This window comes from Fundulus heteroclitus, chromosome 21, assembly GCF_011125445.2.
Source record: "Fundulus heteroclitus isolate FHET01 chromosome 21, MU-UCD_Fhet_4.1, whole genome shotgun sequence".
Lineage (NCBI taxonomy): Eukaryota > Metazoa > Chordata > Actinopteri > Cyprinodontiformes > Fundulidae > Fundulus > Fundulus heteroclitus.
This window is the reverse complement of record NC_046381.1, coordinates 11,131,427-11,145,702: the sequence shown is the minus strand read 5'-3', so window position 1 is coordinate 11,145,702 and position 14,276 is coordinate 11,131,427. Positions and strand designations below refer to the sequence as shown.

The window sequence follows — 14,276 nt, the reverse complement described above, 5'->3', positions numbered from 1 at the left end:
TAGTAATGCAAATATAGGGTGGAAATTGGGGATTTATTATCTAAAAAAGCTAGGTTATAATGTAAAAATAAGAGAGAATAAAATAAGAGAATAAAAGCTGGTAAACATTTTACTTTTATTTGCAAACACACAAACAACAAAAATACCATTTATCAAACTGAGAAATCGTAAAAAAATACATTCACAAAACATGTACCAAAATTACATGCAGATATCGACAGATGGACAGAAATAAAAGCTACACCTGCAGCACAGAACGTCCAAACCCTGACACCCTCCATTTATATACACACGCAAGAGGACATGTACTGTAAAACCAGAAAAAAAGGCCTTTAAAATGAAAAGTGGTCCAATATTTAGATTTTTTTCCCCCCCTTACTAATGAACAGAAAGAACACATTTTTTGAGTTGAGGGAATTTGACCCAACTGTTTTTTTTTAACGCTAATGCTCCTTTAAACTACATCTGAACACACAAAACAATAAAATCTTGACTTTAAATCATTCAACTGTCTCCCTTAATGAATTTATGTCAGTTTCCAGTTTTAGTGTCATCTTAGAGCCAATCAAATACAAACATAATACATTCATACATCTGGTGGTAGAAAAACAGACTTCTTCATTATGATTTAGAAATATCACTGTATGCCCTTTATGTAATATTCTCATATCTGCTGCATAATGTTGCCAGTGTTTAGAAAATGAGAATTGTGCATTTTCTTTTTTTCCAGTCTTGAATGCATATATAACTTCAGATGTCTTCTTGTGTCATGACAGAGAGAAAAAAGAAAGAAAAAAAATCACTCAAGATAACAGAATCATTCCAACCATGCAAAAAAGTGCTGATGAAATGAAAGCTGCTTCAACAAGCATCAATCGTGAGAAAGAAAAAAAAAGTTTATAACGTATAGCTGGCTTTGAAGCAGAAACTCTGTGGCAGACAGGAGCACAGTGCCGCTGTGAGGAGAGACCAACTACCGTTGCGTAAAGCCTACAAGATGTTTGTCATAAGGCATTCGAGGTGATTGTGAAGACAAAGAAAAATCACAGTTTAGAAGATTACGCAGCAATGCAAGAAAACGTAGAGGGACACCTGAGCTGCCAAGTCTTTCTCTTGGCTACAAAAGCTGGCTGGATTCTGGTGCTTCCACGAATTCAGAGCACAAAGTGGTCTAGTGATGGAGTCGACGTTGGTCCTGCAGCAAAACCTGCTCTTACTTGCACTTCTTTGACGTATTTAAATTATGTTTCACAACCAAAAAGTTGTCGACAGTGCCCTCCCTCGCCACTGTTAAATAATCTGTATCGTCCACTTCCCTCAGCCTTTAGGTGGACAAGATGCAAGTCCATCCGTGTTTCTGCAGAGGATGAGATCAATGCAGACACATACCTGTGTGCATCCTAAGCCTTTGGTGTCTGAAATTTATGGGGACACATATAGTACTAAAATAATTTAAAACAGACCATGAAAATGCTTAGTCTGTCAGGCCTTCAACGGGCTCAGTGAAAACCGATTATTTACATCTAAACAATGGAATAAAAGTATGAAACAAAATACTATGTACATGTAAATCAAAACTTTACAAACGCACGGTTCTCTGTGCCTGTTTTATTTTTTTTAAAGCAAATTAATAATGATTTAAGATGTTCACTAATTATTAAAAAAAAACAACAACAATAGATTCCCTTTAGATGCACTAAAGTGTTCTGCTCAGTGAGATCTGGCTCAGTTAAAAACCCAAATTCCTGATAAGCATAAATCAAAATCTGGAGCAACTTTTAAAAAAACAAAAAAATAAATGTATCCTTCTTTATAGAGACTGACATCAACAAGTTAAATCCCACTTGCATAAAGCCAGATTTAAAAAAAAACAACAACACATATGACAGCAGAAATACTACAATATGAGACCTGAACGGTGCAATGCATATAATGCAACCCACAATACTGTGCAGCATTCTGCCCTGGCTCCGTTGAGTGGCAATAAAACATGAGTCGTCATGCTTCATAAGGTATTATTTTGCAATTTTTTTCTTCTTTTGAGCTTAAGGGTGGAAAAAAAAATTGGGAACCTGTCATTCTTGCATCTCTTCTCAAGACAGTAAAAAATAAATTACATTTATTTTGAGTTTCTCACTTAGATGAATAACAAAAAAAAACAAACATTTTAAACAAATTTCTAATTGAGCTATTGGGGTCCAATTCAGCAACTGAACACAGAGACCGATTTAAGACTTCGATGCAGCGGAACCAAGCAGAAGGCGCATCTGCTGTTTTCTAGTGCAAAAGGTAGAAGTTGCAGAATGAAATAAGGTGACAATGCCGGGGCGCAAGAATGCCCCCAGCTGCAGGAGATGGGTAGTTTTAAAGTCACAGTCGAGGTTGAGGTTAGCATCAAGGTCAGCACACTGATGCCCAGTCTTTTTCACTCCTCTGGCCTGGCTCTGTCCCAGCTTCCATCAGAGACGCAGAGGATGGAATGTCACGAAGCTAAATTGCTCTCTCAGCCTCCATTTGCGGCAACAGTCAGCCACTGCCTGGGTTTATTAAGTTCCTTCCTATCCTTTTCTCCTTTCAGCACTCAGGCAGTACTGTTGAAATCTCCCCGTGGCTCTGCTTGCATGTGTGTGTGTGTGTGTGTGTGTGTGTGTGTGTGTGTGTGTGTGTGTGTGTGTGTGTGTGTGTGTGTGTGCTGATCCATCGTCCCTTTCACAGAGTTTTCTGATGCCCATTGGCCGAGAGCTTCCCAGATTCGGGGTCTGCGGGGCTGTTTGACAGTTGCAATTTATCCAGACCTGGGCGGCGGGAGATAAGGCAGAGAAATCTCATTAAAAAGCCTCAGACTTTCATTTAGGCAGAGGTATTGACGTTCTTTTCTCCCCTCAGTCCCTCTATCTGACATTTTCTAACCCCATTTCCTCCTGTTTATCAAACATTCAGGGCTAGTCACACCGAGGCTTTGAAAACCAGCCGGCGTTTATTCCCGAGCACTTTGGAGCTCGCTGCTATTTTTTTTCTCTTTCCATTTCGTCTTGTCTCTGTAGGTCATGCGGTCTCAGAAAGAAGCAAAATCACCAGTGCATCTCAGTAAATTAGAATATCACTGAAAAGTTAGTTTACTTCAGCAATGGTGTTCAAACAGTGAAAGTTTTAGCTGATAGCTAAGGAAAATACTAAATTCAGCTCCTGCAAACAATGGATTTTTGATACAGAAATGTCCGTCTAGATCAGGGGTCTGCAACGTTTACAGTCTAAAGAGCCGTTTTGCCTACGGTCCACTTGAATTAAACTCGTTCAGAGCCGCAAATGTTGCGTGGGTTTTGAAAAAAAAGACAAGTTATAATTTGTGATAAAGATCTACTGTAGGAAATATGTTGTCATTGTTAAAGAAACGCCATTTTATGTCTATTTTGAGGTTTGAAAACATAGGATGGATGGGATGTTGATATTTGTGGATGATGTGAAAAAAAAAAAAAAAACTGTTTCCAAGATAACGAAAAAGTATTGATTTAAAATTAAATATTACTGGCACTTTTAGCATCATTCTGTTGTGAAAATTAAAAGCAATTAGTCCAAGAAAAGGTTGCTAAAACTTGTATTTATTATCATTACTACATTTAAATACCATAATAAAAATATAATTTGTAGCCAAAGATATTAAGAGCCACTGGGGAAGGTCCAAAGAGCCACTTGCGGCTCCAGAGCCACAGGTTGCAGACCCCTGGTCTAGATGTATTGTACAGTTTTATACAGGCACATCTAAAAAAAAAAATGACAATATTGTAGTAAAACTCATATAGATGCATTACACTTAGGGTGAATAGACTATTTCAAGCTTTTATTTCTTGTCATTTTGAGGATTACGCCTTGCATAAAATGCAAGAATCTCTTTGGGGTTGGGGTCAGGCCAGTTTCCAGGCCAATCAAGCACAGTAACACCATGGTCACTGAACCAGCTTTTGGTATTGTTGGCAGTGGGGGCAGGCGCCAAAATAAAAAAAAATAAAAATCAGCAACTCCATACAGCTTATCAGCAGAAGGAAACATGAAGTGCTCTAAAACTTCCTGGTAGATAGCGGGGCTGACTGACCTTCGGGCCCAACAGAATCAGATGACATGGCACCTAAAAATCATTACTCTCTTTTTCCAGGTTCTGGGACCTTGACTTCCAAATGAGATCCAAACCTTACTTTCTTCTGAAAAGAGGACTTTGGACCACTGAGCAACAGTTCTCAGTTCTTTTTCTCCTCGGCCCAGGTAGGACGCTTTCGGCGTAGACTCTGGGTCAAAGGAGCCTTGACACGAGGGATGCAACATTGGTAGAGCATCTGCAGGATTCATCTGTATGCAGGAGCTCTAGCTGTGCTGATTCCGGCCTCAGTCCACTCGTTGTGAAGCTCCTTAAAAATCGGATTTTGCTTGACAATCTTCAGAAGGCTGTGGTTCTCCCTCTTGCTGGGGCACCTTCTCCTACTACACTTTTTCCTTCCACTCAACTTTCTTTGAATTATGCTTAGATACAGCACTCTGAACAACTCGCCTCTTTAGCCATGACACTTTTTTGGCTTAGAGGGTTTCAATGACTGTCTCCTGGGCATCTGATATGGCTAGAACATAGCACTAACACTTTAAAAGTTTTTTTTTTTTTTATTGCCATTAGGTAGTAGTCAAATCTTCTAAAACAGACCTTTTGGGACTTCATTATCTATAAGCTATAATAATCAACATTACAAGAAATAAGGGCTTGAAATATTTCCCTCTACATGTAATGAGTTTCAGTTTCTGAAACGAGTGTCAAAAATATTTAACTTTTTCACAATATTGTAATTTGCTTAGATGTACCTGTACATCCCATAGTTGAGGCTCCTATTGGAGCAATTACTCCATCAGTGCAGCGTGGCATGAAGGTGACCCATTTGCTGCTCTACGAAGGTGTTAAGGAAACTCTGGTTGCTTTAAAAGCGGCCTTCAGCTCGTCTGCATTGCCGGGTCTGGTTGCCCTCATCTTCATCTTGACAATACCTCACACTTTATCTATGCCAGTGGTGTTTAAAGCCAGTCCTCACTGGCTGAACCTTGTGAAGCTCCTCAAGGTCTTTGCTTCACCAGCCTCTAAAGTGTGTGGGTATAACCATTGCTTGGGTACCTTTATCTACAATACGTTCTTCCTTCCACTTAACTTTCCATTAATATACTTAAACTAAAGTATATTTACTTAGACTGAAAAGCCAACTTGGCTAGCGATTACTTTTTGTGTTGTATCTTCTTTGTGGAGGGCGTGATACACTATCTGCTGGACAACTTCCAAGGTCACAGTCTCTCCTATAAATTTCAGTGTTAATGAGCTGCAATCCTTAATCATCAGCCATTTAAATACATCTCTTTGAATCTATTTAAAATATCAGTTTCACTTTTTGAATCGCATTGCTGAAATAGATTAACCTTACAGTGACGTTCCACTTTCTTAACACGCGACTTTAAGCCGCCGATGTTTCAGACGGGATCATTGTGGAAGCGATAAGTTCAGGTTAGAATAACGGCTGCAGGGACATTTACCCAAGGCCTTTAGGAGTTCCTCCCGCACCGCCGAGGTGAACTTCCTCACAAGACAAAGCGTCGTCACAACAGCGAAAAGCAGGTTGTATGAGAGGACAATGTAGAAGTTTCCCAGCCAGTTAAATCTCCCAAAGTCTCCCAGGAGATCAAACCTGGTGATACCTGTGGAGCACAAACACAACTGTCAAACGTCTTTCCCGCAGTCTTAAAAAGACAAAATGCACAAAAAAGGAGCGCGCACAGGTTATTTCGTCAATCCCAAATTTTGAAAAGTTAAGTTGTGTGTTCATAAGCGGGATTTTTTTCCCCCCCGTCTTGATGAAAAGCGCAGGAGGCTACTGGAAAATACAGCAACTTCTGTCGTACCTGCAGGTCAATGGATCTTTCTGCAGGAGCTTATCTCTTTCAGCCGGTGAAAACACTCAATTTGACAGAATCACGTCTAAAAACTATTTTTGTTGTGTATAATCTTGTGAATATTTATATTTAATGTCTGCAGCAGAACTTTCTTAATCTACTCAAACTAAGCATAAAAAAGTAAAACTTTAGCTAAGATAATTTAAACAGTATATACGTTTAAACACCTGTAGGACAAGTGAGCTGTACATTTTAAATACATGGATTTTCAGAAGTCTCGATGTAAATCAGCGTTTTCAGAAGTGCTACGATTTTTCACCGTTCCAAAAGTCTGAAGTTTGTTTCAGATGCCAGAAGAAGCACCTGAGTGACCGAAGTTTCCCACTGACTGAAAGGTCGCTACAAGCTCCTCACCGACACGACAGACTCATTTTACTGTTTGGAGATATCATCGGTCACGAAAAACAATGAACAAAAAGATTTCTGCAAATCACTCACTATTAAAGTGACACTGCAACTCTGAGCTGTTAGCGTCACGTCTGTTAAGCTGCCGGCTGCAGACAGGCCGACTTATAAAGCCCTCCACACTTCCAGGTATACTTCCAAGGGGAAGGTTGCTTTTATATGCACTGTGCTTGCAGCAGGGCTAGAACCAAAGGCAGGAGAGATGAGCAGGACTGCAGGACTGCTGGTGGTTCCTACACTGCAAAAAAGGAACTACAGGCAAGTAAAATTTTCTTGAAATAAGTATATTTTTCTTTTATTTGAGTCTAATAAGATTATCTGCCAATGGAATGAGTATTTTTACCCCTAAAATAAGATAATTAGGTATACTGCACTTGAAATAAGATGATGGAGATGAGTTGCTCTTATTTTAAGTGCAAAAATCTTATTCCACAGGCAAATAGTCTTATTTAACTGCTCAAATCAAGGGAAAATGCACTAATTGCTAGAAAATTTAACTCACTTTTAGTGCTTTTTTTTCAGTGTAGAGTCTCTAAAAGTAGAATGGGAGGCAGATCCTTTAGCTATCAGGCTCCTCTCCTGTGGAACCAACTCCCAGTTTTGGTCCATGAGGCAGACACCCTGTCTACTTTTAAGACTAAGCTTAAAACTTTCCTTTTTGACAAAGCTTATAGTTAGAGTGGCTCATGTTACCCTGAGCTATCTCTATAGTTATGCTGCTATAGGCTTAGGCTGCTGGAGGACATCAGGGTCTATTTTTCTCACTCTGTTGAGTTCTCCTACTGTTCTCCAATTTGCATTGCTTGTTGTAATTTCAGCTTTTAACTTTTTGTTCTGTCATTTTTTCTTCTTCACAGTAGGTACACCTGGTCTGGTGTTCTGTTAGCTGTGACATCATCCAGAGAAGACGGCTCACCCACTATTACCATCTAATGTAGAACAGATTACTGGATCAATGTGTGCTTCTGTGCTTTTTGTGTCTCTGCTCTGTGTTCTCTAACACCCAGCCGGTTGAGACAGATGACCGTTCATACTGAGCCCGGTTCTGCTGGAGGTTTTCGTCCGTGTTAAAGGGGAATTTTCCTCTCCACTGTCTCTTCATGCATGTTCAGTATGAGAGATTTCTGCAAAGCCATGGGCAATGCAGACGACTCTCCCTGTGGCTCTATGCTCTATCAGGAGGAGTGAATGCTGCTTGTCGGGACTTTGATGCAATCTGCTGGGTTTCCTTAGATAGGAAACTTTTTGACCAATTTGTCTGTATGATTTGATTAAATTTGAGTTTGTAAAGTGCCTTGAGATGACATGTGTTGTGAATTGCCACTATATAAATAAAATTGTATTGACTTGTTAAACTTTTTCTCACAAATTGTTAAATATGTCCTCTCAAATCTTGTTGCTTTTGTTTAATAACATAATTATGTTAAAAAAAAAAAATTCCAGATACTAAGACTGGGGTAGTTTTTCCATTGTCCTGCTCTTTGTGGACATGTGCCGGGTTGTTTCGCAAATAAGGCACTCAGATATATCAAAGAGCGCTGTGCACAAGTTAAAATCATTTCAATTAGGGCTGCGCAACATTCAGAAAATATCCCATTGCAATTCAGTTGTTGGATATTGTGATGATGATCTGATTAAGCAGCTGATTAAGCTGCAAGCAGCCCAATGGAGGGTAAGCCAATAAAAACAAACAAGAAACTTTTATTTTAGCAGCAGCTGGACTGGTTGCTTTGAAAACCAGCGGTTAGATCATATTTTAAAATTTGATTTCAACACGGTTATAGTGTGGTAAACCTATTTCTCAGTCTTTACAGTTGCATTCATGCCGCCATGCTGTAGCATGGATATGCATGTTTGACACAATTAAAGTATAGATGAGCAAATGCTTTAAATCTCATCCAAGCAAACATTTCCTGCATTAAAGGAGCTTTGCCGATTAAAAGCTCCTCTGCAAACAGACAAATGTAGAGTTAGCCTTGCAGGTCCGCCTTAGCGCCACACTTATGTTAAATCTTCTGTCTTAGCTGATCCCGTTTTGATCACCGTCACATTCCTACTGCCTCCATCCTCGTTTCTTTTTGCCAGCCTGTTAATCTCTGCGGCTGAGTCTTGTTATTGTAGCTGTATAACAAAGTCTTGTTAACTGGGATTGACAACATATCTTAAAAGATACTTAAGCTGCTGTCAGTAGGATGAGAAAATACAGTTTCATTAGCTATGATGAATTGACCATGCAAACCACCATTTCAAGGCTGGGGTTCATAACGACTTCATATCTGATTTCTGCTGTAATTTGTATGCAGGAGTCATATTCCGATGTGTCAGGCTGAAGAAGCCCCAGTCTCTGGGCACTACTTCTCCTGTAACATCTTCACAATCTCTGCCGTCAATTAGATTGAGCCATCGATTCGGTGTCTGCAGAGATGTATTTGCAGCCGCAGTAAGCAGTTTGGCAGGCATCGCAGACCTTTAACAAAATTGCCCGTGAAGAGGCAGGGAGAAAAATGACAGAGCCGCTGTGGTCTGGCCAAATTTGTTTCTAATACCAAAGGTTCTGATCCTGGTTTGGTAATTTGAGAAAACCTAATTAGGTTTTGTGTTGTTTTTTTTTTTTGTTTTAAATCGACTTTTCAAACGGCTAGAGCAGGTCTGTAGCAGAGAGTTGCATCCAAGAGGCATACATCTGTTTGACCAGATTATCCAAGTCTATACTGAGGCACGTCAACAAATAATGAATCATTGTCAGAAAAAAAAAAAAAAACAGTTTTCTATTTTTTACAAGTAACATTGTGTTACTTTTTGCCACTAGGGACACTCCACTTGTTATATCCAGTTTTAATAGGAGGAACACAACACTGTCGCAAAATTAAGACAGTCTACCTCCATGTTTTGGGATCTGATTGGAGATCAGTTTGGACCAGCAGATTGAGAAGTCATTGACTGACTTGTAAAGAAAAGGCCACGTTCCCCCTCTAGATTAAATCCTTTATCAGAGAACCAAAAATATGTCTGATCATATGTGCTTTTGTTTTGTTGTTACGGTAGTGACTGACGTAGCCTAGAATGGGTCATTCAGCGACCCATCCGACCCTCTCAAGTTACATGGTTGAGTTTTTCAGAAGTGCAGCCGGCACAGAGCACTGATACATTGATAAGTGCTGAATATTGACCTGATAGAAATCATTTAATACATCTCTAATTAAACTAATAATTGGGTCAAAACTTGCACGGTGCTGTCAAACCTAATAGTTTTGTTACGTACAACGCAGGCTTTCTGTGCACGTTTACTTTTCTCGGTACATTTTTAGGCCCATTTCTAAACGCATAAATAGAAACATTCACTATAAACTTTCAGCAAACTTTTTAACTCTAATCGGGTTTTAAAAATATCCACACATTTTCACTAAACAAACTGATTTTCAGTTGTAATTTTAAAAAATGCAGCAATTGATGCTTCTTAAAAAAACATTGTTACCCATTTGGAGGTTAGCGTATAAAGTTTACAGAGTTAGATCTGATCCTCATCCGTGTTAAGAAGTATGGCTTACAAAAAAATAAATAAAAAAAATTGAAAATAAACTATAAAGGATTGTTTAAACGGATTTTGTTTAAACAGAACAGCATCGATTCTTTCTGCTGCTTAAACAAAAAAAATTGGTTCCCACAGTTATAATAATGCCTTTCAATTTTTTCTATTTTTCTTTTGGTAAAATGGGGGTTCTGCAACATCCTATGAAGTCCTTAATCTAACTTTAAGCCTTAAAATGTCTAAAATCCATCGATTGGTCCATACTAGGTGTTTAATTAGGTTTAGGTTTGTCTTAAATTTGTTTATTCATTCTTTTCTTTCTCCAAGGTTTTTTTGTTTTTGGAAAAATGAGTGGGTAGCATTCATTTGATCTGTAATTAGCAGTTCTGGTTTATAAATCCGGGCCTTATTGTGCTGCGACCGAATTACAAGCCCCGTGATGTAAAGCGGCAAACCGCTCTGTCCTCGGGTTTCTATCCTTGGACTTCCAGCCTCCCATGTGAACCTGCTGCACCCAAAACTGACTTTCGGTATGTTTAATTCAGTAAAATCTAAACATTCATGTTACTTTATCCAACACCGCCACCCCCATCAGGAAAAAGTGTGTCTTTAATGAGGTTTGGCTTGTTAAACAGCCAGATGACCGGGAAATGGTGAAAAACTCCCTCAGGCACTTTCTCTGGCGTCTCACCCAAAGGAGTTTGAACAGTAGCAACGGATAACTGTAGAGGTTTTGAAACTGAGGCTCCTAGAGATGTCTGAGGGTCTGCCGTCTGTCATTATAGTCAGTAAATAAAAACCTAAACATAAAAATAAACTCCAGATCTAGGGCGGTAGATTATTTCATCTAAATCCAGAGTAGAAAGATGCTGATATTGGAGCACCTGATATTGGTGCACCGCTTTCTTTTTCCATCTCAACCTGGAAGTGTCCACTTTCAAGTCTGGATAACAACCCTGGTCTACACACAGTAGGACACGGCGTCTCAGAGCGTCAAACCTTAAAGTTCAATACGGTTCAAAACCCAAGCAGTCTGCATCTGAAGTAAGTCATCTGTCACTTCCTTATTAAGATGACAGATATTCTGCACAGCTTTGGGCTGTGGCACACTGGAAGGTACACAAAGAACACCTCATAAACACACAATACTTGTATTATTTTCTCTTAACATGTCACTTGGACACACTCAACTCTGTTTTTTTTTTTTTTTTTTTTTTTATCTTTCAGTCAGAGGCCACCCCCACCTTCAGCTCCGTCTCATGCATGTATTTCTTTCATTTATTCAGCGCCATAAAGCAGAACCTGTTGATATTTTGTAAAGCTCGCAGTGACTCACTGTATGCTCGCTCCATCCCATTCTCCAGCCGGTTTCTCTCTCTCTCTCTTACACTCACACACACACACACACACACAAACACACATACAGAATAGGGCTATTTAAACAGCTGGGCTCTGCATGTTTATTACTGCCATTATGATGGTGCCACTCCTGGCATTTTTTGCCTTTTTTATTTGCTCTCTGTTGTAATGTCACGAAAGGGAACGTACGACGATTTTGTCTAAATGAGCTGAATCCGAAGATGTCTGTACAGGAGCCAAGTTTAGCAATGCTTTACAACGCCTTGATAGAAGCGGTCATAACCCGAGAACCTTTTCACATTTCATAATGTCACAAACACAAACTTGAATGTATTTTTATTGGGAGGAGCAAAGAAAGAATGGTGCCTGATGTGGGGGGTCTACCCTCCAGGAGGACAATGAGACGCAACATACAGCCAGGAAGCACATTCTGGAGTTAAATATTTGTCCGTTCACTAAATGCAATAGAGAATTTGTAAAGTACTGATCTAAAGCTGTGAAAACTATGCATTCATATCCTTCTACACTGCAAAAACGGATCTAAAAATAAGTAAAATGTTCTCAAAATTTGTGTTTTTTATTTATCTGCCATTCCATTGGCAGGTAAATAAGATTATCTGCCAATGGAATGAATATTTTGACCTCTAAAATAAGATAATTAGACATCCTGCACTTGAAATAAGATGATGGAGATGAGTTGTTCCTATTTTGAGTTCAAAAGTCTTATTTCATTGGCAGATAATCTTATTTACCTGCTCAAATCAAGGACAAATACACTCATTTTAAGGAAATATTACTTATTTTTAGTTCAGTTTTTGCAGTGTACTGTCTACCAATTACATACCACTTTGAGTTGCTCTAGAGCATAAGTTCCAAATAAAAGACAATTCAGTTTAAGATTGCTACGTGACAAAACATGTAAAAGGTTGAAAGAGGATGAGTCAAGGCACTTTATTTTTTTAAACATCTAAAAATGAACAAATTTACATTTGTCCTAAAATAAACATTAACATAGCAGCAGCTGTAACACGTCCAGGTAAACTTGTTTGGTTGTTTTCTTCACAGCAAAAAATTAAGAGTTAATTTAGAGGGTTCTTCTCAGCGTAGCAGTAAAAAAAATTTCGTTTCGGATCCCCCCTGCTTAAATCGTGCCTTAATAAGAGCAATATATCAAACAAGGTTAGATGAACTGTGTCTCGTTAGTCAGCTGAGGCGACTCCATTTTTGTGTAACTTCTTGTTTTTAATAATCGGACCGAAAATTCAACGCAGCTTTTGATTCACGCAACGTTTCTAATGCAAGCAGGCGACAACAGACTCACCAAGGGTTCTGGACATCACAGGAAGAGCTGAGCTCAGGACCAAGATGGACACACAGCAGCCGATGATCTAAAAATAAGATAAAATAGTCCCATTTAAGCTTTCAGATGGCTGAAGCACATAATGTACACTTTATTTGTGGGAGGGGGGGGGGGGGGCATCTGACAGTTCTGGTGCTGATGCGCCCACACACATACACACCACTTGATGTTAAATTGGTTCCCCATATTACACAATTAGTACCTCTGAAGTTGCTCATTACCAGGTTCCCTCTATTGTCCTTTTCGAGCCCTTTCACTAAAAAAAAAGCGTCATGGCTAGTTAACAAGCTGCACCACTCCCAAACTCATTACCAAGTGAAAAGGTGCCACTATAGGCCTAACAGAGCACACATCCTCAGCCCCCTAAAAAACCCCACATTCTCCCTCTGATGTATAAGAAAGGAGCTTTGCACTTTGTCAGTGTTTACGCAGCCCACAAATAAATATTGGACAGAGCAACGAAAGCGGCTGTGAAGCCTTGAAGAAAACACCGGGGGGGAGCCTGAGAGATTCCGGGGGGGAAAATGGGAGAAAAAAAAACAAAACAGAAGGAATAAGGTAAAACTACAAGAGCCCCCAAACACATCAGCACCTCTGGAGTGATTTCAGCGCCTTGGCACGCACTCTGGCCCATCTTTACCGTTGTCATGGTGGTGTCATCCTTCCTGGGAGTCAATCCCTCGAAGACACGCAGGCTGTAGAACCCAACGACGGAAGACACCATCAAGTAGCTGTTCAGCAAATCAATCAAGGACCCCAAAAAAAACTTCAAAAAAAACAACAACACTATGCTGCAAAGAATCTTTATTGGGTCTTTTATGTTTGTGCCTGGGTTGCTCCCTTTCAACTACGATAAAAAGGGTGACGAAACAACACAACATGTTCCCGGAAAGGTGTTTCGGCTGAGCTATGCCCCGAGTAAACAAAGCTGCCTTGGCAGCGCCGCTGTTGGTCACGGAGCGTACGACAGACAAAGGGGAAGGTCACTTGAAGGATACAACATCAGGATGATCTCCAGCACCGCCTGGACCACGCCAAACGTGGACAAAGACGTGTTCCCGATGCCTCGGTCCTGGACGACAGAGAGAGAGAGAGAGAGAGAGAGAGAGAAAAAAACGAACGGTTAGCGGCCGTGGCGTACGGCGGCCTTCAGACATCGACACGTCCCCGAGTTAAACAAAAAGGTCGGCGATATCGCTCGTTATTGGGAGCAATTAACGCACTTGGGGGAAATCTTGCCAAGTAGGTGCGTGTAGCACAAAGAGATTTTTTCCTACAAACTGGCTAAATGATGAATGGAAGGAGATGAAAGAGGCTCTTTTTTTTTTTTTTTTTTTTTCCAAAATCGCCGCCGACCATACAATATGTAGACAGGTGTTCGAACAAAAACACCGTGTTGCATGCCAAAAAACAGAAAAACAACTTAAAACAAATACACAAGCAAATACATAAGCCACCGTTTGGTTGCTGGATTAATGTTTGCCTTTGTTAGACTTGGCACGAGAACTGATCTTTCAAAAGTGAATCATAGGGGAGCACCTTAATTACTTTATTGAACCAAGTTGTTTGAAACTCGTTGAGTCAAGTCAAGCCAATCTTTTCAATAAAATGAAATTAAAACACATACAACTCAAAAGCAAACGTGTGGTC

At 39.8% G+C, this 14,276-nt stretch overlaps 1 protein-coding gene across 6 annotated transcripts in view; it reads right to left on the bottom strand.

Moving 5' to 3' along the window:
- Window positions 1-96: 96 nt before the first annotated feature.
- Window positions 97-14,276, bottom strand: part of lmbr1 (limb development membrane protein 1) — a 55,670-nt gene continuing 41,490 nt past the window's right edge. Inside the window, exons 13-18 of one of the 6 annotated variants that reach the window (XM_036125053.1) lie at window positions 13,625-13,698; window positions 13,219-13,357; window positions 12,588-12,654; window positions 5,557-5,718; window positions 2,671-2,795; window positions 97-2,622 (exon numbers count right to left, since the gene is read on the bottom strand). In XM_036125053.1, the coding sequence (XP_035980946.1) occupies window positions 2,710-2,795; window positions 5,557-5,718; window positions 12,588-12,654; window positions 13,219-13,357; window positions 13,625-13,698 (528 nt within the window). In that variant the 3' untranslated portion in view covers window positions 97-2,622; window positions 2,671-2,709. Of the gene's footprint in view, window positions 2,645-2,664; window positions 2,796-5,556; window positions 5,719-12,587; window positions 12,655-12,713; window positions 12,883-13,218; window positions 13,358-13,624; window positions 13,699-14,276 lie in introns of those variants that run through there. The other 5 variants (XM_036125056.1, XM_012853160.3, XM_036125057.1 and 2 more) reach the window with 5 other exon arrangements.